At 40.5% G+C, this 26217-nt stretch overlaps 3 protein-coding genes and 1 long non-coding RNA gene across 5 annotated transcripts; 3 read left to right on the top strand and 1 right to left on the bottom strand.

The window, feature by feature from the left end:
- Nucleotides 1–2155: 2155 nt before the first annotated feature.
- On the bottom strand, nt 2156–4047 carry rps25 (ribosomal protein S25). Of its 2 annotated transcripts, XM_027158384.2 has the most exons (5): nt 3914–4046; nt 3208–3300; nt 2877–3060; nt 2319–2417; nt 2156–2211 (listed from the first exon to the last, which is right to left on the bottom strand). In XM_027158384.2, exons 1-4 carry the CDS (start codon nt 3914–3916, stop codon nt 2323–2325), a joined length of 375 nt encoding a protein of 124 aa, XP_027014185.1. In that variant the 5' UTR covers nt 3917–4046; the 3' UTR covers nt 2156–2211; nt 2319–2322. The 2 variants fall into 2 exon arrangements, with proteins under 2 accessions (XP_027014185.1, XP_047661187.1); XM_047805231.1 differs by lacking the exon at nt 2156–2211 and having other exon boundaries at nt 2318–2417; nt 3914–4047.
- A 1833-nt stretch (nt 4048–5880) lies between these two features.
- On the top strand, nt 5881–8667 carry LOC125139789. Its single transcript, XR_007138886.1, has 2 exons — nt 5881–6108; nt 7866–8667. It is a non-coding gene; the product is annotated as an uncharacterized LOC125139789 (long non-coding RNA).
- Nucleotides 8668–10981: 2314 nt separating this feature from the next.
- Nucleotides 10982–15169, top strand: LOC113650194 (histamine N-methyltransferase-like). The gene is made up of 7 exons (XM_027158380.2): nt 10982–11134; nt 12831–12974; nt 13109–13161; nt 13244–13351; nt 13973–14103; nt 14563–14656; nt 14748–15169. Exons 1-7 carry the CDS (start codon nt 11103–11105, stop codon nt 15095–15097), a joined length of 912 nt encoding a protein of 303 aa, XP_027014181.2. The 5' UTR covers nt 10982–11102; the 3' UTR covers nt 15098–15169.
- Nucleotides 15170–17285: 2116 nt separating this feature from the next.
- LOC113650195 (histamine N-methyltransferase-like) lies at nt 17286–24988 on the top strand. Its single transcript, XM_027158382.2, has 7 exons — nt 17286–17369; nt 22903–23046; nt 23162–23214; nt 23297–23404; nt 24107–24237; nt 24393–24486; nt 24574–24988. Exons 1-7 carry the CDS (start codon nt 17338–17340, stop codon nt 24921–24923), a joined length of 912 nt encoding a protein of 303 aa, XP_027014183.1. The 5' UTR covers nt 17286–17337; the 3' UTR covers nt 24924–24988.
- Nucleotides 24989–26217: the final 1229 nt, after the last annotated feature.

Here is a 26217-nt window from a genome sequence, read left to right as displayed (position 1 = left end):
CACAGCAAATTCAGTCAAATTACAGCTCTAAGAGTTGAGTTATTAGATATTACTACTAAGCACTTTATACATCATAATAATAAATAATTGGGTGATTGCAGTGGCATTTATTCCTGAGATGAAAATAAAAAATAAAAGCAACATTTTTAAACATTGAAACATTATTATTATTATTATTATTATTATTATTATTATTATTATTATTATTATTATTATTGTTGTTGTTGTTATTATTGTTATTAATTTTTAACATTATTATTATTATTGTTGTTGTTGTTGTTGTTATTATAATTTGTTTGTTTGTGTTAAATCCTCATAAATAAATCACTCATATAATGGGGATAAATAAATATTGTGAGACACTAAAATAGACTTTTTTTATAACCTAGAATGAATGATTCATGGAAAGGAATGTTGAATTTACACATAATGTAAAAATAGCATTCTTGAAGCATTTAAATGAAACCTCATATTAGTTTATAAATAATTTAATTATAATAGTTAAATCGATAATATTGGAATTCATCGACTTTCTAACTTAAAGCTTTTTTTTTTCATTTTGGCGAAAGTGCTTGAGTGAATCTTACCGCTTTGTTTACATTAACCGCAAAAAAATAATAAATTTTGCTTTTAAAATATATATTTTAAATGTTTTTTTCTTTTTACATGTTTCAAGCAATTGTCTTTATATATGAATTCATATATATATAAATATATATATACACATATATTTTTATTATTTACAGAATGCGATTTAGCGTTAGCATGGCTATGGTTTTGGTAGCTTAGCATTGTCCATAGATATATATATAGTGTATAGATATCTATGAGCATTATCATTTACCAGTTATCCAATTAAATTAGCTGCAATTTAGAAATCAGCTTTTTAAAAAACACGTTTTGTGTTTAAAAAAGTCCAGGAGGAACAAAATTCGAACAAGTGAATGTTTTTTTGTGACACAGCCTTCAATGCGCATGTGCAGAAAAAACTACACGATTTTTTTTTTCAGACAAATAACGCGTTAATTCTGTTTCATAACAAAACTCATTTTACTTCATTTCTTTACTAAAAAAACAAAAATTGAGATTAAACTTAGTGAATTAAAGCCCCGATGTCTACAGGAGCTGTTTGAAAGTGCAGGACTTTTAAATAGTCTCCTATTGATTTCCGGAATTTGTAAAGCAAAGTACGCTGGGAAATGTAGTCTGTATCGAAATGAAGGTACAAACACATTCTAAGTTTCTGGCTGATGTTTTTGATTTATGTTACATTCATCTACTAACCAGAATTCTTGTAATTGGTTAAGTAGAATAAGAATTAAATTAGCATTGACGTTTATTTGTTAAGCTCTGCATCACCCGGCTAATAACACACAAACATTACGACTTGTTAGGTAGCTTCTATTTGTCCAGCTTTGTGCATTTGAGAGAACTAATGAAATCGAGACTGGGTTCATACTAATCACCAGATTGTAACCAGACATTGTTTTATTAGCTCAGTGAGACCGAGCAAGTAATCTGACTCCAACGTGGTTATGTTTAGAACACTTTAGTCTTATTCATTGAAACTCATGTTTCATCAAACAAATCATAATTTTAGTTCATAATCTTTAAATCAAACAATGAAACCAGGCCACTGTTTTTAATGTGAGATTCAAATGTCATTATATTGTCTATTCATGTGGTTCTGCATACAAACACACCCCATAGTGTAGTCCTACCCAAACTGACTAATATGCAATTAGCATTTAGTTTTTTTATTCCAGCCTAATTCATATGTTCACACACAAACACTAAACACAACACTTAAATTGTAGTGTAAACATACTCATTTCCCTATGATTAATATAATTATTAATGTTTTTGTAGTGCAGGATCAGCGTCCTGTGCCCAGGTGATTTAAAGTTTTCGCATTCACAGTATTTTTGACTAACAACATTTTACAAATCCATTTTCAGTACTACATTAGCCTCCAACAACTTCCATTTTGCCTCTGCCTGGTTTTTAATTAGGGGGGTGAGACAGAAAGTGATCAGACTGACCAGCAAACCTACAGTAAATTTTACTCTCTATAACCATCAGGATGAACAACTGGCCAGCAATTTGATCCCCATGCATTCATGAGTGAAAAAGAAAGTCAAACAAAGACCAAAGATCTGTTTTTGTTGTTTATTGAACTATACAAAACACATTGATGAGGCAGAAGGAAACCTGGAAAGAAAGGGGGGAAGCTTGGTTAGTAAAACTAGATTAGTTAAAGATTTTAATACAGAAATGTGTTCATTTACTTAAACCACACGAATCTTCATCATAATCACCTCTTTACGCATCCTTCTCTGGTGCTCCCTCATCAGTGCCCTTGGTGTTGCGAGTGTAAATCACCTGAGCCCTGTGTTTTGACACAAGCTTGATCATACCTAAAGACAGATACGGAAAAAAGATCACTTTCGAATTGACGCAGACCTAAACCATATCACATTGGTGTGTTTTACTGCTACAAAATTTGTCGTACCAAAAAAACCAAAACAAAAACACTATCGACTGCAATTTTTAACTCTCATTTGCTCAAAGTTCAATAAGAAACATTTCAGAAAGAGAGTCACAACTTTTCAAACCTTCAAATAAAAAAATAAATAAAAAATTGTATTAAATTGCTTCATTTTGTTTGGACATTGATTTGTCGTCAAAGCACCAGGACACACAGTAAAAGAACTCTACTATCTACAAAGCTGTCACATTGGCTGTTTGGATTCTTTCGCATTACAGCTGATTTCCAGTTCTGGTTTTGAGCAAACTTGGTGCAAGTCTATTTCAGCATCATGCACACAGTTCTTCATAAGCAGTCGTTTAACATGACCTCTGCATCCCCTAACTACCTTTGCTGAGCAGTTCGAGGAGGGCCGCCCTGGCCAGGGAGCCTCTGATCTTCAGCCTCTCGGACACCACAGCAGGCGTGATGAGCTTGTAGTTAGGGACTTCTTTGTTCAGCTTGTCATAAGTCGCCTTGTCGAAGAGGACCAGGTTGTTGAGCTTGTCCCTGACCTTTCCTTTGGACCACTTCTACTCCAGACAAAGGAGAGAGAAAAAGAGAGATACTTAGGAGGACCGTACATAAGAGTCTTGTTTGTTTACAGCAGCGGCACCTCCTCTGAAGTACAAATCTACATCATCTACACAAGAATAAACAAGACTTAAAGGTAAAATTACCTTCTTTTTTGCTTTGCCTCCAGATTTGTTGACTGGATCCTTGTCCTTTTTGGCTTTGGACGTGTCCTTTTTCTGTTTGCTGTCCTTGGGTGGCTAGACAAGGATGACAAATAACATTCTTTGAATTATAGAATAAGTTTATCTGAATAAATAAATGGTCCAAAATTAACTAATGAATCTTAAACCGAGATGTCTGAAAAGCTTAACATGTAAAATACGACCCTAAACACACGTGATTAAGTGACGTGGGGTTTTCTGGATGTGTTTATTATCCTTAGTGAAGATAAATATTAATGCTAATCATAACTAGCATTGTAGCTTCCCTGTCACCCTGGGTGTGTTTCATAGTAAAACTCCATCGTGTGTAAAACTATAAAGAGACAGGATTAGAACACCGACGTCGAATAAAAACACACACGCACGTTATCAAGTAAATATCAGGTTATTAAATATATTTTCCACACGGGAGCGCGCTCACTCGGGCCGCGTGCACGTTCCGCGAGCTAACATGCTAATGTGCTAACATGCTAACTGCATCACACGCGCACGAAATAAGTCGATTAAAACGCTGAAATTGTATTTTATGCCGTTTTATACTCGCGCCTCGTGACTATATCGGTCCTCAGCCATCGCCCATCTCCATCTACATGCTTTAATGAGGCGGTTATAGACGTTATTTCTGTACGGTTTAATCTCACATACACACCATGGCGATGCTTTCGGCGAGATGCGCGAGAGAAAGGAAGCTGAGAACGATCCACGTCCGCTTTGTGCACGCGCTTCTTCGGCTTACGGGGGGAGTTTGGCCTCGTGACGTTTTGACTCATTATCGCCACCTGCTGGATTTATATAAAAATACAATTATTATTATTAATATTATTGTTATTCGTCTTCTTCTTCTTCTTCTTCTTCTTCTTCTTCTTCTTCTTCTTCTTCTTCTTCTTCTTCTTCTTATTATTATTATTATTATTATTATTATTATTATTAGTAGTAGTAGTAGTAGTAGTAGTATTCTTTTTCTTCTTATTATTGTTATTGTTTTTTTTATTATTAATAGTCTTGTTATTATTATTGTTGTTATAATAATAATTATTAGTAGTAGTATTATTATTGTTATTATTGTTATTATTATTATTGATGTTGTTGATATTAATATCAACACTTGATAGTTGATATTCTAAATTCTTAAATTTAAGAATTTTATTTAAAAAATATGGCAATGAGGCACCTTTTCATTAAAATTGCAATACTGAACCTTTTTGATTTTAAATAATTTTCCTCCTTGTAAACCTGGCAGAAAATGGGATGCCATTAATATATATATATATATATATATATATATATATATATATATATATATATATATATATATATATATATATATATATATATATATTATATATATATATATATAATATATATATATATATATAATTATTTAAAATCAAAAAGGTTCAGTAAGGTTCAAGAAGAAAAAGAATACTACTACTACTACTACTAATACTGAACCTTTTTGATTTTAAATAATTTTCCTCCTTGTAAACCTGGCAGAAAATGGGATGCCATTAATATATATATATATATATATATATATATATATATATATATATATATATATATATATATATATATATATATATATATATATATATAATGTAAATCCAACAATATTCAACATTTTGGGAAATTCCTGTGTTATCCTTATAATTATGGGCTACAACAACAGAAGAGCACATGGGGTTTCTCAAGAGTCAAGAACAAGAGTCTTGGCTGAATCATGGACACAGACTCACCTGAGTTTGGACAAACATCACCTTTTTTTCTTTTTCAATTTTCAAATTTTTGATTTTTAATTTAATTAAAATTTTTAATTATAAAGTTGTGTGCACAACATAAGTCAAATAAACACCTGTATTGACATTATTTTAGGATAAAACGTGTTACAGTTCATCTAAAAATCAGAAAAATCTCTGATCCAAGCTGTTTGAGCAGTAATACATTATTTATACATTAGTATTTAACGCAGTTCTTTTTATGAACGCTTGGTGTCGCCCTTAGACTTCAATTTATCTATCTATTTATTTATTTATTTATTTATTTATTTATTTATTTATTTATTTTAATTGTTGCAATAACAAATGATATCAGATAACAAAATGCAATGTCATATTATTCAAATCTCAAAACAGTAACATAACAAAATAAGTTTCAAAATAAGTTTTCATTTCCAGCTTAAAATGGAAAATGTTTGGTTTCTTTTCAGACCACTTTACATTTATGGATATGAAACTTTCCAAATAAAATAAAAAGATATAAAATATATGACATATCGCTATTGTATTATCCTCCTGTATATTAATTTCTGTCCATATGATTCAAAAACATATTGGACATCAATTAAAAACAACAACAACAACATAGTGTACATACAACATGTGTACATACAAATTGTATATATTGTATACTTATTTGCATATGTATATTTCATATGTTTATTTTAATGGCACATTTCACACCTGTATATGTGTACATACAATTTAATCTATACTATGTCATTCTGTTACACTGTGGAGATTATGTCACTAAAAATTCCTTGCATGTGAAAACATGCCTGGCAATAAAGCTGATTCTGATTCTGATTCTGATTCTGAATCAAAAATTTTTTATATATATTAATATATATACACATGCAGTAGTTTGGTAACAATGGTAACAAATTGGCTGTTAGCTCCAGGATGGTGAAAGGAAGCTTTCCCCCCTAGAATTAAAAACTACACTTATTAAGAAAGAAAAAATAAATATAAAGATTGACTAAATTACAGATTCAGCGAAAATGTAGAACTGAAATCAAATCCTTAAGAGGTTCAGTAGCAGCAGGTGCCAACTGCAGCTCATTTAAAGGTAAAACATCTGGTTTGTTTACTCTGATCTGTCGAGTATTATTCAAAATGTGTGTGTGTGTGTGTGTGTGTGTGTGTGTGTGTGTGTGAGAGAGAGAGAGAGAGAGAGAGAGAGAGATATTTGCCCAAGCCTGAGTCATTTCGATTACTCGAATCTTTTGATTAGTTTTACCAATTCAATTAAAATTTATTTCTATATCACTTTTTCCACTTGACATTGTCTTTACAGAACATAACTATAGAACAAAAGGTTATTATAAAGATTAATATAATACAAAATACAAGATTTATATTAGATATATTTAAACATGTTTGTATTTATCCCCAAAAAGCAAGTCTGCGGTTATTTAGGTGACTGTGGGGAAGAAAAACTCCCTTAGATGGTAAAGGAAGGAACCTTGAGAGGAACCAGACTGAAAGGGGAACCTCATCCTCATATGGGTGACACTGGAGGGTGTGATTATAAATATGCAGTCTGATAAATGTTGTATTGATGAGGATATTGTTGTCCTCAAAGATTACATGGGGTTGTCATATCGTCTTTAGAATCGCAGAGTCTAACTGGAGCTGGTAGATCTCTAGATGTCTCAGGATTCTCACAGAATCGGCCTCGTCTCAGTGCAGGTCCAAAATCTTCATGGCACGGAAGACAATCTGAGCTGGTACAGATTCTGGATGCCCTGGAATGGGTAGAAAGAGAGAAGCATTAGCCTGGAGAGGGATTAGCATAGCTGCTGTTCATAATATTAGAAAGCACTAGATGACAATGTGCATTTGGTCAGATATATTAGAGCAGAAAATTATGGGATGTGTATGCCTGAATAAAGCGATGAGTTTTTAATCTACATTTAAACTGGGAAGGTGTGTCTGAGCCCCGTGTCTGATTCATTCTGCGATCCTTGGTTTTATGTTGCTATTTAATCTGCATGTCTACAAATGTACTGAGACATGAGCAATTGCATTTAAAAACATTTTCACCTCACATAACAGCAGCTGATCTATTCTATTTTTCCATATTTTGATGTAATTATACTGACGTACATGTCCCTTAGTGACACGTGTTTTCGGATTGTGTAGGAAACCCTTTTGCTCTCCCAATAAAGGATGTGTCCTAGTTTGCACGGGTTAGTGTTGAAAACACAAGATCAACTATCAAAGTTGGTCTTACCTTGAATGCTTCAAAGTCCCCTCGGTCTTCTAACAAAGGATCCTCTTCAAGTTCTTCTACCTAATCTATTGTGTGAATCTTTAAATGAAGGAGGCAGACTTAAACTTTTCAGGATCCTCACAATGGGAGGCCTTGTTTTTATTAAAAGTAGTGTAATACAGAAAAATGTGTGTAATATACTATATATAAAATAAAAAGTTATAAAATAAAAACTCCTTCAAATAATCAAACAGTATTAGAATAAGTAAAGGTTATTAAGATGCAAAGATTATAACAAACCAAGAAACACTCTCCAAGTGTAAACTTGCGTTTGTTCTATGATGCACCCAGAGTATAACATGCACTGAGGCTGTCTATACTAGAATGCACACACAATGTAATTCGAGATGGGCTTTTATACATGCTGTATCATTACTGTTGCCAGTTGGATTTGGCTGTCGGGTTTGGTCCCCTTTGTGCCTTCTCAACAGCCAACATCTCGTCCCCCAACCATTTCTCATTTCCCAAACATACCTCGTCGGCGACTCTGTGTGCTGCTAATGTCTTTTTTTCTCTATTCTCAAGGTTAACACTTTTATATATGGTTATAGGGTTGCAGCATTAACTTCCTGCAACTTGTCAGGCTGTTATTATATACGACTGAAGCTTTCTCTCGCGAGGTGGAATTCGACAGCAAGCATTAAAACTCTTGCGTGCAGATTACTCCCAGCGAATACACAGTAGGCTTCATAAGCTTCCACTACAAGAAACAGCTTTTTATCTAAGTTTGCAGTCAAAATAAGCAATATTAATCTTATCAATTCTATTACAGGAGAACACAGGATTATAAGAAAAAGAAAAGCAATTCAGGATTCTCTTGAACTTCTGAAAATAAAACATAATAAAACACAATGCATTATAATCTTTTCTTTTTGAATCTTCTTCTAGCTGTCTAGGTACGGTGTCTGATCCCTCGTTGTCCTCTTCTAAACACTCATATTCAAATCTTTGATTTTCCGTATGTCTACTGACGGTTAAATTAATAATTGGTTGTGGTGTAACTTTATATTTATTATTATTTATTTGCTGAGAACCAGTATTAGGGCGTAGGAAGATTCTTGTAATTCCATCCCGTATGTTCCAGTGTATCACAACAAATTTTTCAGTTGCTCAGTTAGGGTGGGTGAGTCAGTACATGAGTCAGTGCATGATTCAGTAAATGGTGAATGAGCCGTTTATTTTGAATTGTTTTAAAACAGATCCGTTCTGAGACCGGACTGCGTTGCTCTGGTGCCTGTGTTGTATGACTGTAAACTCAATTATCCGACATAGATTATAGCCTATAATTTGGCAACATTCTCAACAAATTCACCTTCATCATTTTCTGCTGAATAAACCTTTTTTTTAAAGTGATATTTTGCATTTGTTTTGTGTTTTAATTGAATTGAAAACCAGTATTAGTATTAGAAGCTTTTATTGTCATTTTAACCATATACTGTATAGCTGTTGCAAAACATGGTGACATGAGATAACTTTTCTCCAGGACCAGAATGCTACATAAAACAAAGACAGAGCTAAAGACTTAGTAAGTTAGTCCTAGATACATAAAGTGCATCTGTGCAACCTGGTGCAAACATTGCAGGACAAAACAAACAAGACAGACAAGACAGTGCAGGACAAAAGATAGTGAGGACAAAAGACAGTGCAGGATAAAATAATTACAAGACAATACAAAAAGACAATAAAAAGAAACAGAGCCGGTCAGTGTAAATACTGTCTGTCCAATCAATATTGCGTGTGCACTAATACTAGAACGAACACAGTGTTATAGCAGCAGGTCCCTGAGACCTGCTGAACCAGACAATAAATGCATTGCTTTAAAGGCAAGACAAATAATTGTAAATAAATCTATATTCTTTATGATCTTTTTAATATGAAAATAATTCTTGACTATTATGGAAATGAAATTCAATAACTTCACTGTAATATCACCAAATTCAGCTCACACATCACTGATTTCCTGATAGTTATACTACAACACTTATTTGGGGGAAATGTGTTTTACTATTGGGGGAATTATTTTCATATTAAAAAGATCATAAAAATGATACAAAAATACATTTCTTCTAAATAAGTATGAATATGTGTATATGCGGCCAACTTTACTTAAGTCGGCGTCTTAAGTAAAGTTGGCCGCATATTCACAGGTTGGAGTTTCCCGAGTCAATAACTCCTGAGCTAAACGCTGTTACTACACAAATAACACCTCTTTTCTATTGTAGTCATGTAGAGAGGCAGCTACAACCCAATTTTCCTCAAAATTAGCTTTGCTCCGCGGTGTACAAAATACACAAGTCTCTATGGGCCTTTTTACACCTGGTGACTTTGTGTGTTTTCTCTGATCCGATAGCTATCTGATTTGTTCAAACTGTTCCATTTACATCAGGCCACATAAATACGTCTCGGCGAATTGGATATCGATCCGATCTTTCTACTCCCGACCAAAATGCAAATATATTTGACCTCATTTCCGAGGTCGTTGAAATGGAACACACTTTGGTGTGTGCGGTTTTCAGAATGCGATCAAAAACCAGACGAAAAAACTCGTTACGATGGTTATGCTACAAAAAACAGCATTTACTGTTTGCTGCATTTTCACTGGCGGCAGCAGCGCTTTTTAAGACCCAACGAGACGCCTGGGTGACAGATCAGAGCCAACATTTGCGAGTGACGCACTTCTGTTTGGGAGGAGTATAGCGCTGACGTATGTGGCCTGAACAACCACAATGCATGAAGTGAAGTGAATGAAAAAGCCCCTATGTGCGGACGACTGAGAGATAGATTTCAAGTGACCGTCTGCAAAGTGCAAAACCCGAAAAGTGAATACTAAAAAACAGTCAATAACTTCACTGTAATACACTGTACTGTCACCAAATTCAGCTCACACATCACTGATGTCCTGATAGTTATACTACAACACTTATTTGGGGGAAATGTCTTTTTGTATCATTTTTATGATTTTTTTTTTAATACGTAAATATTAAACTCGAATCTGTGAATATGTGGCCAACTTTACTTAAGTCCCTCGGCGTCCCATAGCAGGCCTTCCTGCTCCTTCAGTTCTCTCCAGCGCAGGAAAGCTGATCCTATATTAACACGTCCTACTTCTTGCCTTATCGTAAGCCTTTCTTCGCTTTCTTTCTTTGTTTTTATCCTCCATGTCAATGTTAAAACCGCTTTCTGCTAATGTCACACATGCGCACTGAACACTCTCTCTGCTATTATTGACACGACACGCCCCTTTCTGCTCATTGGCTACACATTAGTTTTGTTTTTGTTTGTTTGGCGGCCCAACACAGTTTTCTGAAGCATTTCTCAAACAACGGAGATCCCACCTTTAAGCACATGTAAGACAGACAGAATCAGTTGTCAGTGTGGGCAGGCTTTTATCTCTTCTCTCAAAACAAATTAATCAGTGTATCTAGAAACAGGAGTGGCATGATGGCCCGTGGCAGAGGGAGAGAGCCCAAAAAAAAGCACAGTATAAGACACAATTTTACACCATCATGGCCCAAGGCAGGGTAAATGATTGTAAAAGACATATTGACATGACTTCAACATGTTTTGTTTTATCTTGTGGTTTCGGGTGTGTGTGTGTGGGGGGGGGGGGGTTGTTTTCAGAATACCTTTCAGCAAAATACTTTTTGCAGGTTGGGATGTCTGCGTACACCCCACCTTTAAAAGAGGAGCATCCAGTTCTGTAAATACTTAATATCTTTCCATGGGCGGAGATACAGCTTTATAAAAGATCAGCATGATTCTGAAGTCGTGTTCCTGCACTACGATACATGTCTACAGAACAACAGGCTGAAGACAGCAAGTAAGTGTGTGTGTGTGTCAGTGGGTGCTCAATTTCATGGACTTAATTTCATCTGGGTTTTATTTCAACTGTAAGCAATTGTTTAATTAGGGTAATTCTTAAAAAAAATTCACATGCAGTCTGTGATTAAAACCCCTTTTCAAAAGATTTCATTCAATTCAATTCAAGTTTATTTGTATAGCGCTTTTTACAATTGACATCGTCTCAAGCAGCTTTACAGAACATAAACATAGAACAAAGGGTTATTATAAGAGTAATATAAAGATTAATAGAATTCATAATTCAAGATTGATGTTAGATAGATATAGTTCACAATGTGTATGTATATATCCCCAATGAGCAAGTCTGAGGTGACTCAGGCAGCAGTGGCAAGGAAAACCTCCCTTACATGGTAAGGAAGTAACCTTGAGAGGAACAGGGCTCAAGGGGAACCCATCCTCATATGGGTAACACTGGAGGGTGTGATTATAAATATACAGACTAGCAAATGTTGTATAGATGCAAAAGATCACATGGAGTTCACATCTTTTTAGTATAGCAGAATATAAGTGTAGCTGGTAGATCTCTGGATGCCTCAGGGTTCGCTGTGTCGGCCTCATCTCAGTGGTCCAAAATCTTCATCGCACGGAAGACGATCAGGGCTGGTATAATTTCTGGATGCCTTGGGATGGGTAGAAGAGAGAAGCAGTGGAGAGGGATTAACATATCTGCTGTTCATAAAATTTGCAATTCTGATATAATAGTGCACAGTATTATGGGATGTATTATGTGTACGCCTGACTAAAGAGATGAGATTTTTATCTACATTTAAACTGGGAAAGTGTGTCTGAGCATCGAACACTAACAGGAAGACTATTCCAAAGTTTGGGAGCTAAATAAGAAAACGCTCTACCACCTTTAGTAGACTTAGATATTCTGGGAACTAGCAGAAGTCCTGAGTTTTGTGATCTCAGAGAGCGTGAAGGATTGTAACGTGTTAGAAGACTAGTTAGATACATGGGAGCAAAATCATTAAGAGCCTTGTACGTAAGTAGCAGCAGTTTGTAATCAATTCTAAACTTAACAGGTAGCCAGTGTAGAGATGATAAAATTGGGGTTATATGATCATACTTTCTTGTCCTAGTGAGATTTCATTCTCAGTACAGAATAAAAAAGTTTGCATAAGAATGCATAAGACACACATGTAATGTAAAAACTAGAGTTAGTGAGGAAATGCAGACTTTAGCAAAAAGGCAGTTAAAATGATCCGTCACACAATGTTGTTATGTGAATGTACCAAATGTCTTGCTTACTTTCTTTTCTTTATTTAGATTATGAACAATTGCAGACAATCGTAAAGAAATTACAACATGTAGACACTGAAAGTGAAAACAATCTCAGGGGAAAAAAGAAAAGGAAATATTGTTTGCAATGTTATCGTTTGCATGTAAAATTCGAATGTACTAAACAGTAAAAATGTAAATTGAAGAAGAAAAAAAGGTGTTTTTGTCATGGCAAACTTCTATGTGTGTGTGTGTGTGTGTGTATGTGCATGTGTGTATATGTGTGTGTGTGTGTGTGTGTGTGTGTATGTGTGTATGTGGGTGTGCTACGAGAAAATCAGTACCTTGAATCAAACTGGTTTAAAGATGCTTCTTGCCTGATGCAACTACGTTGTGCAATCCGAACTGACAGCTACAACGTTTCCGTATTCCAGGGGAAAAAAAACAATAAAGATGCAGAGCCTTCTGGACGATTATTCTAAATACCTTATGACCTTTGAGCTGCTGTTGGCGAATTCTGCCGAACACCAGTGCATGAAAGATTTCATCCAAACAACTCTTCCAGATATCCTGGCCAAGTATATACACACACACACACACACACACACACACACACACACACACACACACACACACACACACACACTGTACACAAAAAGCGACTTTATATCTCAAAACACACTCTATCTTCCTCTCTCTCTGCCTTGTGCAGCATCGGATCAGGAGAATCCACTCTGAACGTGATGGGAGTAGGAACCGGATCAGGTAGGTTGACTCTTTCTCACGTGGTTCGAGCTCCATGAAGGGATCTGCATCATCTTTCTTAAAAGCCGCCGTCTTTCTCCAGGTGAGATCGACCTGGAAATTCTCAAACTGCTGCATAAAATGCACCCAGATGCCAAAGTGGAGAACGAGGTGGTGGAGCCCAGCGACGTCATGCTTAACAAACATAAAGGTAAAGAACAGAACACGAATCCCAGAAAGATCAGGTATCTTAGCAGGTTAAAGTATCACCAGTCTACGCAGATTGAATATTTTAATTAACCAAATATAAGATTATTAAACCAATTTCTAGACCTTTGCTCTAATGTCAGGTTTTTAAGCTTTCTTCTTCTAAAATCTTATCAAGTACAGAGTTCAAAAAATTCACCTTTAAATGTATGAATATTAAGCATACTGTACCCCTCCCCCCCCCCACACACACAAACACACACACACAGAGTGTTTTTTTATACTCCAGTGTGTATTTTAAATACTCAGAAATACCTCACTGAGACTAAAGACACAGGATTTTTAGGACAATTTATGTAATGGTTATGAGCAAAAAATATATCTTTTTCCTGCATGTAACCAGCAGGTGGTGCTGTTTCTTTATTATTTTTGGTCTGAAGATTTCAAGTTCCAACATACGGTCGATGAGAAATTAGTGCCTCAAAAAAAAAAAAAAATTCATGAAGTGAAATCAGAGGTGAATATTTTATTCGTTTAAAGCCACCAATCCTCAAGAAATTGAATGTGAACCTGCTCTTGCTCTTTAGACTAGACTTAGGGTGGTGTGTGACATTATTTCTTCTAGCTTTATTATCCAAAACACCCGGACTCGACTACGTGAAATTCACTTTTAATGAGATGACTGCGGTGGAGTTTGAGAAGGAATGGAAGACCAGGAACTCTGAGAAGAAGATGCACTTTATTAACATGATTCAGGTTCGTACCTGCACTTCTGGATATTCCTTTGGTTTGATGAAATATTTTTGTTATATATATTATACATATATAATACAAATTGTCTGATATTAAGTATAAACACAGGAATGGATTTCTGGGCTATTGATAGTGATAGTGATGTGACAAACAGATAAGTACGGTGACCCATATTCAGAATTTGATCTCTGCATTTAACCCATCCAAAGTTCACACACAGCAGTGAACACACACACACTGTGAACACACACCTGGAGCAGTGGGCAGCCATTTATGGTGTGGCACCCAGGGAGCAGTTGGGGGGGGGATTCAGTGCTTTGCTCAAAGGCACCTCAGTTGTGGCCGGACTCGAACCCACAACCTTCAGGTTACGAGTCAGACTCTCTAACCATTAGGCCACGACTTACCCCCACTGCCACAACTATTGAAGACTGAAGAGCCTGATTTACTGTTTTATTACAGATGCTGTACTATGTGGAGGATCCAGAGGCCACGCTTTCCTTCTACAGAAGTTTACTGCACAAAGATGGCAAAGTCCTCCTCATCCTGCTGGCAGGTAAACAAACCCAGTTTACTTTAATCTGAGGCACAGGACAAGGAGTGAGTGAGTGAGTGAGAGCTTTGCTAACACACAGCGTCCCCTCCAGGTGAATGTGCATGGGCCAGGTTAACAGAAATGTTTGAAGATCAGATGTACAAGCAGGGAACTGCGCAGAACTTGTCAACCAGCAGAATCAAGAGCTTTCTGGATTCCAAAAAAATCCCCTACAAAAACTACAAACTCCAGTCCCTGTTGGACATCACCGAGTGTTTCATACCTGGAGATAAAAAAGGAGACAAGATACTGGATCTCCTGACCGAGGTGATCGAGTTCCGTAAGACCGCTTCAACGGAGCAGAAGGCGAAAGTGATGGAGTTTCTGAAACTAAACAGCCAAACTGTGAACGGCCGGATCCTGTTCGACTGCAGCACCGAGGCCTTGCTGATCGACGCGTAGTTAATAAAATGCAGTTGTTTTAAGCAGTGCAAGTGACATGTTTGTGTTTGAAATAAAATGTCTGGTGCCATATTCCTGAATCATATTATTTTTTTAAATCAGTTTATAATTTGTCTGCTTCAACGATTTCTTCAATTCAATTCAATTCAAATTTATTTCTATATCGCTTTTTACAATTGACATTGTCTCAAAGCAGCTTTACAGAACATAAACATAGAAGAAAAGGTTAATATAAAGAATAATATAAAGATTAATATAATACAAAATTCGAGATTTATATTAGATATATTTAAATGTGTATGTATTTATCCCAAATGAGCAAGTCTGAGGTGACTCAGGCAGCAGTGGCAAGGAAAAACTCCCTTAGATGGTAAAGGAAGAAACCTTGAGAGGAACCAAACTCAATGGGGAACCTCATCCTCATATGGGTGACACTGGACGGTGTGATTATAAATATACAGTCAAAAAATTTGTATAGATGCAAAAGATCACATGAAGTTCACATCTCCTCTATAGTATCGCAGAGTCTAACTGGAGCTGGTAGATCTTTATATGCCTCAGGATTCTCAGAGTCGGCCTCGTCTCAGCGGAGGTCCAAAATCTTCATCGAAGACCATCGAAGCTGGTACAATTTCTGGGTGCCTCGGGATGGGTTAGAAAGAGAAAAGCACTGGAGAGGGATTAACATATCTGCTGTTCATAAAATGTGCAAATGTAACCTAACGGTTTGATCTATTCCTATTTGCATTGCTTTAAAGGCAAAACAAATAATTCATTTGAAATATTTTTCTTTTGGAGCTTATATCTCAGTAAAATTCAAATTTAAGTCTAATTATCAACAGAGTTTGAATAATACATACACTCTAAAAAACGCTGGGTTGTTTTTTCAACCCAAATGCTGGGTTGAGGCCGCTGGGTAGGACTTTAGGCTGTTTTAACCCAAGTTTGGGTTGAAAATTGTCTCGAGCTATAACCAAGCGGCGCTGGGTTGGGAACACGGACATTAAAGAGAGCATGCATGTCAACGTGAAAATCGGACGACACCAATGCGAGAAGTCGCCATCTTTGCGTCTTCAGATAAAAGCGAGTGAAATTCTGTCTGAAACGTATGTTATTCAATATGTATTTAACGTTGTTCATAGCTATAAAAAAATCTGCTTTACTGTATAAATATTTACTGTATAAATATGCGCAATTTAGGCTTTCAGTCAGTAAAACTGAGATTACCTCACAGCCAAGTGACAGCCGTGCTCCAACTGTAAATGATTTCTGTGTTGGATACGGCGGAGTTTACTTGATGGTAACATATTTTGTCAGGACATCCAATTTCATGCTCTGCTTCTACATTTTGTTTAACTTTGTTTTGAGGTAGAAACAAGCGGGAATGTCTGAGGTCAGCTCGGGTTAAACAACGTTAAGGTCTGAAACGAAACATGTTTGACCGCCATTTTATTCATGACAAACCCAGGATAATTTAGTAGCAATTCTTGGATAAAATGCCTTTTGACTGACATTAATATTTTCTATGTAATTAGTTTATGGCAGCAAGCAGTGTTCCCTGGTGTAGCAGGTTTCTACATACTGTGGTGTATGGACTTCCTGGGGAGGAGACACCAGCAGTAAGAGTTCTAGACACCAGCAGTAGAGGAGACACCAGCAGTAAGAGTTCTAGACACCAGCAGTAAGAGTTTTAGACACCAGCAGTAAGACGGCTGTCACTTGGCCGTGAGGTAATCTCAGTTTAACTGACTGAAAGCCTAAATTGCGCATATAATATTAGTTTATACAGTAAAGCAGATTTTTTTATAGTTATAAACATTGTTAAATACATATTGAATAACATACGTTTCAGACAGAATTTCACTCGCTTTTATCTGAAGACGCAAAGATGGCAGTCTCTTGCATCGGTGTCGTCCGATTTTCACGTTTATGTGCATGTTCTCTTTGATGTCTGTGTTCCCAACCCAGCGCCGCTGGGTTATAGCTCAAGACCATTTTCAACCCAAACTTGGGTTTAAACAGCCCAAAGTCCTACCCAGCAGCCTCAACCCAGCATTTGGGTTGAAAAAACAACCCAGCGTTTTTTAGAGTGTACAGTCATCCTGCTGTCTGATATTTTATTGAGTTAAAGGAGGAACATCCAGTTCTGTAAATACTAGATATCTTGCCATGGGCGGAGCTACAGCTTTAAAAAGATCAGCATGATTCTGAGATGAAGCAGTGTTCCTGCACTACGGTACATGTCCAAGGAACAACAATCTGAAGACAGCAAGTAAGTGTGTGTGTGTCAGCGGGTGTGTCAGTGGGTGCTCATAATGGACTTAATTTCATCTGGGTTTTATTTCAAGGTCAAGTAATTTTTGAATTAGGGTAATTCTTTAAAAAAAAATCACATACACATCACGTGCCTAGTTTGCCTTTGCGTTAATCCGGCTCTGATTACTGCACTTTTTAGATTAATACTCTAAAGAAGGAAATATACGATTTGATCTTACGGAAGTGGAAAAGCAGCTCCTCTCTTCATTTACTCTTAAGAAAAAGATCTCTGAGTTATACAGTATGTTTTGCTGTCTAATGTTGGTATTTCAACTTTTGATTCTCTGAGGGCAATATGGGAAAAGGACTTGAGATCAAATTTTAGTAATGAGGAGTGGTTATCTGTTTGTACATGTGTTTCCCCCAAAGGTCTCTCAATATTGGCCCACGAACAGAATTATAAATTTATCCACGGGACTTATCTAACTCCAGTTCGACTTCATGAAATGTTCCCCAATTCTTCTCAATTATGTTTCAAATGTAGGACGGACATTGGCACAGTGATGCATGTGTTTTGGGATTGTGATAAAATCAAAAGTTACTGGAAAGAGATCCATAATATTATTCAGAAGATTATTGGAAAGTCTTTTGTATTGTCTCCAAATGTTTACCTTCTGAACTGTAAAACTGGCCTGTACCTTGTCTTTGACAAAGAAAGTGTACTGAACCTTTGTATATACTTAGCAAAAAAATGTATATTATTACTGTGGTCAACTCCTCAGATACCCTCAGTCAATATGAGGATAAGTCAAGTCGCCACACTTCTACCTCTGGAAAAACTAACTGTGTGTGATCTGCATCAAAGATCTTGGCGAACTTTGTCTTCTTTGTTGAAATTTCTGGAAGATGTTCGTAGCTGATACATAAATTTAATTTTTGTTTATAAAATTACCCTGTTATTTACTTTGATATGCCCTGCTGTATTTTTTGTTATTGTAATTATTATTATTTTATTATTATTATATTTCCTATTATTATATTGTTTTGGCACTTTTTTGTCTGTCTGTGTATGAACGTGTATATCCAAAGATAATAAGGTGATATGGGTCTGTATATGCTGATGTGAGATACCGGTACTACTGTATTGTGTTGTGTTGTTAAAATAATTATTTAAAAAAACAATGTCGGGGGGGAAAAAGGAAAAAAAAGGCTTAAGGAGATATTGCACAATGTTATCGTTTGCAATTAAAATTCAAATGAACAAAGCAGTAAAAATGTAAATTGAATAAGAAAAAAGGTGTTTTTGTCACGCGAACATCTATGTGTACGTGTGTATGTTTATGTGTGTGTATGTGTATATGTGTACAGTACGTGTGTATATGTGTATGTGCTATGGGAGCCATGAGGGCTCCCTCTGCTGGCTTGCAGAGGATTTGCTGCACTTGAGCATCAGGACTCTATTTCCCACTATTCATTGCACAGCACACCTGTTTCCTGTTTGTAATCACCTGGTCTATTTAAGCTCACTCAGAATGCTTTTGTGTCGTGAGGTCTTGTTAGCACTGTCTTCTTATTGAGCGTTTATTCTGTTCTGTCTGTGTCCCTGTTTTTGACCTTGCTTGTTTTTCATGTTTGTGAACGTTTGCTGCCTGCCCTGACCTGCCCTGACCTGCCCTGACCTATGCCTGGATTATTGACTTCTGCTTTTGGATTTCCTTTGATGGTGTTGTTTGCCTGATGTGTGACCCTTGCCTGTCTGGGATATTGCCTAATAAACCAGCATTTGGATCTAACCTGTTTCACGTTCGTGACAGAATACCTCGCCATACAAGATCCAGCGGTTTATTGCATCCACCCTGGTTTCATCACTGCATCAGCCATAAACCCAACAACCAAATCCAGCATTCCCAAGTCTTCCGGCACCTTCTCCGACCACTCAACTAAGGATTTAGCTGTGATCTTTCCCCGTTCCGATTGTTGTGTTCCCGTACCCCGACATGTACCGATACAGCGGCATACAAGTCCAAGTGTCACCCCCGTCCACTGAAGAAGAATGATGGCACAGGTTGGACGACTTGATGTCTCTCCGCCAAGAAGGACGAGCGGTGAGTGGCTTTGCCCAATTGTTCTGGACATGTGTGACTGGTTTGAACCTCAGCAACGTGGAATTAAAGTTGTACTTAAATGACTGTTTGGATGAACCTTTGTCACAAGCAGAAATGCAAAGCTTACAAATTTTGGACTTTTGCGGTTTTGTCAGCAATTTAGAAAGCTGAACCCGATGGAACTTGTGGGAAACCCCAGATGGAAAATTGGGTGACAAAATGGCCACAAACACACCTGGCCCAGATCATAAAATAGCCGCTACTATGCCTGAACCCTTGTCTAGGAGGGCAATCCGAAGAAAACGTTTCGCAAGCCAGACTGCCGGGTCTGCATCTACCCCTAAAATGGCTACCATTTTACCTGCCCCTGTTTTCAAGAGGGCTACTACCGTATCTGCACCAGCGGTTAAAAAGCCACTGTCCTGACAACACCTGTCCCTCAGAGGGCCGTCACCATCCCGGCACCTGTTGTCAAGGTGGCTGCCATTCCTGCATCCCAACCATTTCACAAAATGGCTGTCACACCCCAACCAATTCACAAAATGGCTGCCTCCCCTACCTTTCCTGTTCCTGCTAAGCCACAACTACTAGTGTTTAGTCTACTGGACCCCCAGATGAGGTCTGTTCGGGTGTCTAGGATTCAAAATCCAGTTATGTCAAGTTTAAGGATCCCCAGGGCTACAGAGGTACGTTCTCTCAGTTCCATGCCTCCTGTACTGGCCATGGCTACCGTACCGGCGAGCTCGGCTGAGGGTTGTGCTAACGGGCTGGTCTCCAAACTGGCGCATACCCCGATGAGGTCGGCTCGGGCGGCTGGCATCCCTAAGCTGCCAGCTGGACCAGCCCGGTCGCCGGAACCAGCCGGATCGACAGAACCAGGGTCGACGGAACCTGCAGAACCGACCGGGTCGACGGAACCGACCGGGTCGAAGGAACCTGCCGAGCCGACCGGGGCGACGGCAGCGACCGGGTCGACGGCACCTGCCGAGCCGACCGGGGCGACGGCAGCGACCGGGTCGACGGCACCTGCCGGGCCGACCGGGGCGACGGCAGCGACCGGGTCGACGGCACCTGCCGGGCCGACCGGGGCGACGGCAGCGACCGGGTCGACGGCACCTGCCGGGCCGACCGGGGCGACGGCAGCGACCGGGTCGACGGCACCTGCCGGGCCGACCGGGGCGACGGCAGCGACCGGGTCGACGGCACCTGCCGGGCCGACCGGGGCGACGGCAGCGACCGGGTCGACGGCACCTGCCGGGCCGACCGGGCGACGGCAGCGACCGGGTCGACGGCACCTGCCGGGCCGACCTGGGCGACGGCAGCGACCGGGTCGACGGCACCTGCCGGGCCGACCGGGGCGAAGGCAGCGACCGGGTCGACGGCACCTGCCGGGCCGACCGGGTCGACGGCACCTGCCGGGCCGACCGGGGCGACGGCACCTGCCGGGCCGACCGGGTCGACCGCACCAGCCCGGCCGACCGGGTCGACGGCACCTGCCGGGCCCACCGGGGCGACGGAACCTGCCGGGCCGACCGGGGCAACCGGGTCGACGGCACCTGCCGGGCCGACCGGGTCGACGGAACCTGCCGGGCCGACCGGGGCGACCGGGTCGACGGAACCTGCCGGGCCCACCGGGGCGACGGCACCGGCGGGGCGACGGCACCTGCCGGGCCGACCGGGTCGACGGCACCTGCCGGGCCGACCGGGTCGACGGCACCTGCCGGGCCGACCGGGGCGACGGCACCTGCCGGGCCGACCGGGGCGACGGAACCTGCCGGGCCGACCGGGTCGACGGAACCTGCCGGGCCGACCGGGGCGACGGCACCTGCCGGGCCGACCGGGGCGACGGAACCTGCCGGGCCGACCGGGTCGACGGAACCTGCCGGGCCGACCGGGGCGACCGGGTCGACGGAACCTGCCGGGCCGACCGGGTCGACGGAACCTGCCGGGCCGACCGGGGCGACCGGGTCGACGGAACCTGCCGGGCCGACCGGGTCGACGGAACCTGCCGGGCCGACCGGGTCGACGGAACCTGCCGGGCCGACCGGGGCGACCGGGTCGACGGAACCTGCCGGGCCGACCGGGTCGACGGAACCTGCCGGGCCGACCGGGGCGACCGGGTCGACGGAACCTGCCGGGCCGACCGGGTCGACGGAACCTGCCGGGCCGACCGGGGCGACCGGGTCGACGGAACCTGCCGGGGCGACCGGGTCGACGGAACCTGCCGGGCCGACCGGGTCGACGGAACCTGCCGGGCCGACCGGGTCGACGGAACCTGCCGGGCCGACCGGGTCGACGGAACCTGCCGGGGCGACCGGGTCGACGGAACCTGCCGGGCCGACCGGGGCGACCGGGTCGACGGAACCTGCCGGGGCGACCGGGTCGACGGAACCTGCCGGGGAGACCGGGTCGACGGAACCTGCCGAGCCGACGGAACCTGCCGAGCCGACCGGGTCGACGCCAGCGACCGGGTCGACGAAACCTGCCGCGACGACCGGGGCGACGGCAGCGACCGGGTCGACGGAACCTGCCAAGCCGACCGGGGCTACGGAAGCGACCGGGTCGACGGCACCTGCCGAGCCGACCGGGGCGACGGAACTCCCTGAACTCTTTGCCTGGCCAGAAACTATTTCCAGAACACCACCCTGGCTACCAACTCCTTTATGGTCTCTGGCTCTGCCTCCAGAACCACCCTGGTCTCCGGTCCTGCTCTGGTCTCTGGCTCTGTCTCCGGTCCTGCTCTGGTCTCTGGCTCCGCCTCCGGTCCTGCTCTGGTCTCCGGATCCGGCGCCGCCCTGGCCCCCTGCTCTGATGGCGCTGCCCTGGCACCCTGCTCGGCTGGCGCCACCACTACACAAACCCGACCCGCCCTCCCACCCTGGTTGCACCTTCGCTCCATCCTCCTGGACTGGGTTTCGTGGACTTGGGAGCATCTGGAAGCCGCTTGTAGGGGGGGCTCTGTTATGAGAGCCATGAGGGCTCCCTCTGCTGGCCTGCAGAGGATTTGCTGCACTTGAGCATCAGGACTCTATTTCCCACTATTCATTGCACAGGCACACCTGTTTCCTGTCTGTAATCACCCGGTCTATTTAAGCTCACTCAGAACTCTTTCGTGTCGCGAGGTCTTGCTAGCACGGTCTTCTTATTGAGCGTTTATTCTGTTCTGTCTGTTTCCCTATTTTTGACCTTGCTTATTTTTCGTGTTTGTGAACGTTTGCTGCCTGCCCTGAACTGACCTATGCCTGGATTATTGACTTCTGCTTTTGGATTTCCTTTGATGGTGTTGTTTGCCTGATGTGTGACCCTTGCCTGTCTGGGATATTGCCTAATAAACCAGCATTTGGATCTAACCTGTTTCACGTTCGTGACAGTATGTGTGCTACGAGAAAATCAGTACCTTCAATCAAACTGGTTGTAGCTGACAGCTACGTTTCCGTATTCCAGGAAAAAAATAAAAACAAAGATGCAGAGCCTTCTGGACGATTATTCTGAATACCTTCTGACCTTTGAGCTGCTGTGGGCGAATTCTGCCGAACACCAGTGCATGAAAGATTTCATCCATACGACTCTTCCAGACATCCTGGCCAAGTATATATATACACACACACACACACACACACACACACACACACACACACACACAAAGCGACTCTATATCTCAAAACACACTCTATCTTTCTCTCTCTCTTTCTGCCCTGTGCAGCATCGGATCAGGAGAAGCCACTCTGAATGTGATGGGAGTAGGAACTGGACCAGGTAGGTTGACTCTTTCTCACGTGGTTCGAGCTCCATCAAGGGATCTGCATCATCTTTCTTAAAAGCCGTCGTCTTTCTCCAGGTGAGATCGACCTGGAAATTCTCAAACTGCTGCATAAAATGCACCCAGATGCCAAAGTGGAGAACGAGGTGGTGGAGCCCAGTGACGCCATGCTTAACAAATATAAAGGTAAAGAATGAACACGAATCACAGAAACATCAGGTATCTTAGCAGGTTAAAGTATCATCAGTCTACACAGATTGAATATCTTAATTAACCAAATATAAGATTATAAAACCAATTTCTAGACCTTTGCCTTAATGTCAAACTTTTTAAGCTTTCTTCTAAAATTGTAACAAGTTCAGAGTTCAAGAACGTCACCTTTAAATGTATGAATATTAAGCATACTCACACACTCAGTGTTTTTTTTTTTTTTTTTACACTCCAGAGTGTATTTTAAATACTCAGAAATACCTCACTGTGACTAAAGACCCAGGATTTTTAGGACAAATTATGTAATGGTTATGAGCAAAGAATAGATTATTCCTACTTGTAACCAGCAAGTGGTGCTGTTTTTTTAAAAATTATTATTATTATTATTATTTTTTTTAATTATTATTTTTTTTCCAACATATGGTCGATGAGAAATTAGTGCCTCGAAAAAATAAATAAATCATTCTTGAAGTGAAATCAATGGTGAATGGTTTATTCATTTAAAGCCACCGATCCCAAAGATTTTTTAAGCATAAAATTGGTAAAAATGGCGAGTTGGTGATCTTCTAACAGGAAATCCTACGTTTCTGCATCGTAACAGTAACTGAATGTGAACCTGCTCTTGCTCTTTAGATTATAGAGTAGACTTAGGGTGGTGTGTGACATTATTTCTTCTAGCTTTATTATCCAAAACACCCGGACTCTATTACGTGAACTTCACTTTTAATGAGATGACTGCGGTGGAGTTTGAGAAGGAATGGAAGACCAGGAACTCTGAGAAGAAGATGCACTTTATTAGCATGATTCAGGTTCGTACCTGCACTTCTGGATATTCCTCTGGTTTGATAAAATATTTTCGATATATAATAAATATATAATACTGAATGTCTGATATTAAGTATAAACACAGGAATGGCTTTCTCCTCTTGAAGACTGAAGAGCTTGATTTACTGTTTTATTACAGATGCTGTACTATGTGGAGGATCCAGAGGCCACGCTTTCCTTCTACAGAAGTTTACTTCACAAAGATGGCAAAGTCCTCATCATCCTGCTGGCAGGTAAACAAACCCAGTTCACTTTAATCTGAGGCACAGGACAAGGAGTGAGTGAGTGAGAGCTTTGCTAACACACAGCGTCCCCTGCAGGTGAATGCACATGGGCCAGGCTAAAAGATGTGTTTGATGATCAGATGTACAAGCAGGGAACTGCGCAGAACTTGACAACCAGCAGAATCAAGAGCTTTCTGGATTCCAAAAAAATCCCCTACAAAAACTACAAACTCCAGTCCCTGTTGGACATCACCGAGTGTTTCATACCTGGAGATAAAAAAGGAGACAAGATACTGGATCTCCTGACCGAGGTGATCGAGTTCCGTAAGACCGCTTCAACGGAGCAGAAGGCGAAAGTGATGGAGTTTCTGAAACTAAACAGCCAAACTGTGAACGGCAGGATCCTGATCGACTGCAGCCCAGAGGCCTTGCTGATCGACGCATAGAATCCAGTTGTTTTAAGCAGTGCAAGTGACATGTTTGTATTTGAAATAAAATGTCTGGTGCCATATTATTGAATCATATTATTTCTTTAAATCAGTTTATAATATCTGTTTCTCTGCTTCACTGAATTCTTCAATTCATTTCAAATTTATTTCTGTATCGCTTTTTACAGTTGACATTGTCTCAAAGTAGCTTTACAGAACATAAACATAGAAGAAAAGTTAATATAACGAATAATATAAAGATTAATAGGATACAAAATACGAGATTTATATTAGATATATTTAAATGTGTATGTATTTATCCCCAATGAGCAAGTCTGAGGTGACTCAGGCAGCAGTGGCAAGGAAAAACTCTGTTAGATGGTAAAGGTATGAACCTCGATTGGAACCAGACTCAAAGGGGAACCTCATCCTCATATGGGTGACACTGGAGAGTGTGATTATAAAAATACAGTCAAAAAATTTGTATAGATGCAAAAGATCACATGAAGTTCACATCTCCTCTATAGTATCGCAGAGTCTAACTGGAGCTGGTAGATCTTTATATGCCTCAGGATTCTCAGAGTCGTCTTTGTCTCAGCGGAGGTCCAAAATCTTCATCGAAGACCATCGGAGCTGGTACAATTTCTGGGTGCCCCGGGATGGGTTAGAAAGAGAAAAGCACTGGAGAGGGATTAACTTATCTGCTGTTCATAAAATGTGCAAATGTAACCTAACGGTTTGATCTATTCCTATTTGCATTGCTTTAAAGGCAAAACAAATAATTCATTTGAAATATTTTTCTTTTGGAGCTTATATCTCAGTAAAATTCAAATTTAAGTCTAATTATCAACAGAGTTTGAATAATACATACACTCTAAAAAACGCTGGGTTGTTTTTTCAACCCAAATGCTGGGTTGAGGCCGCTGGGTAGGACTTTAGGCTGTTTTAACCCAAGTTTGGGTTGAAAATTGTCTCGAGCTATAACCAAGCGGCGCTGGGTTGGGAACACGGACATTAAAGAGAGCATCCATGTCAACGTGAAAATCGGACGACACCAATGCGAGAAGTCGCCATCTTTGCGTCTTCAGATAAAAGCGAGTGAAATTCTGTCTGAAACGTATGTTATTCAATATGTATTTAACGTTGTTCATAGCTATAAAAAAATCTGCTTTACTGTATAAATATTTACTGTATAAATATGCGCAATTTAGGCTTTCAGTCAGTAAAACTGAGATTACCTCACAGCCAAGTGACAGCCGTGCTCCAACTGTAAATGATTTCTGTGTTGGATACGGCGGAGTTTACTTGATGG

The sequence above is a fragment of the Tachysurus fulvidraco genome, chromosome 20 (assembly GCF_022655615.1).
Source record: "Tachysurus fulvidraco isolate hzauxx_2018 chromosome 20, HZAU_PFXX_2.0, whole genome shotgun sequence".
NCBI lineage: Eukaryota > Metazoa > Chordata > Actinopteri > Siluriformes > Bagridae > Tachysurus > Tachysurus fulvidraco.
Note: the sequence above shows the minus strand (reverse complement) of the source record. Positions and strands in the feature narration are given on the sequence as shown.

What these genes read in the sequence shown, in the direction of transcription:
- LOC113650195 (XM_027158382.2), top strand. Translation starts at nt 17,338, where the DNA reads ATGTCCAAGGAACAACAATCTGAAGACAGCAA. An exon ending in CAACAATCTGAAGACAGCAA is followed by an intron (nt 17,370 to 22,902) that starts GTAAGTGTGTGT and finishes TCCGTATTCCAG; the next exon opens with GAAAAAAATAAAAACAAAGA. An exon ending in CCTCATCATCCTGCTGGCAG is followed by an intron (nt 24,487 to 24,573) that starts GTAAACAAACCC and finishes CGTCCCCTGCAG; the next exon opens with GTGAATGCACATGGGCCAGG.
- rps25 (XM_047805231.1), bottom strand. An exon ending in GAGGCAAAGCAAAAAAGAAG is followed by an intron (nt 3,061 to 3,207) that starts GTAATTTTACCT and finishes TGTCTGGAGTAG; the next exon opens with AAGTGGTCCAAAGGAAAGGT. An exon ending in CCTCGAACTGCTCAGCAAAG is followed by an intron (nt 2,418 to 2,876) that starts GTAGTTAGGGGA and finishes ATCTGTCTTTAG; the next exon opens with GTATGATCAAGCTTGTGTCA.
- LOC113650194 (XM_027158380.2), top strand. Translation starts at nt 11,103, where the DNA reads ATGTCTACAGAACAACAGGCTGAAGACAGCAA. An exon ending in GGGAGTAGGAACCGGATCAG is followed by an intron (nt 13,162 to 13,243) that starts GTAGGTTGACTC and finishes GTCTTTCTCCAG; the next exon opens with GTGAGATCGACCTGGAAATT. An exon ending in CCTCCTCATCCTGCTGGCAG is followed by an intron (nt 14,657 to 14,747) that starts GTAAACAAACCC and finishes CGTCCCCTCCAG; the next exon opens with GTGAATGTGCATGGGCCAGG.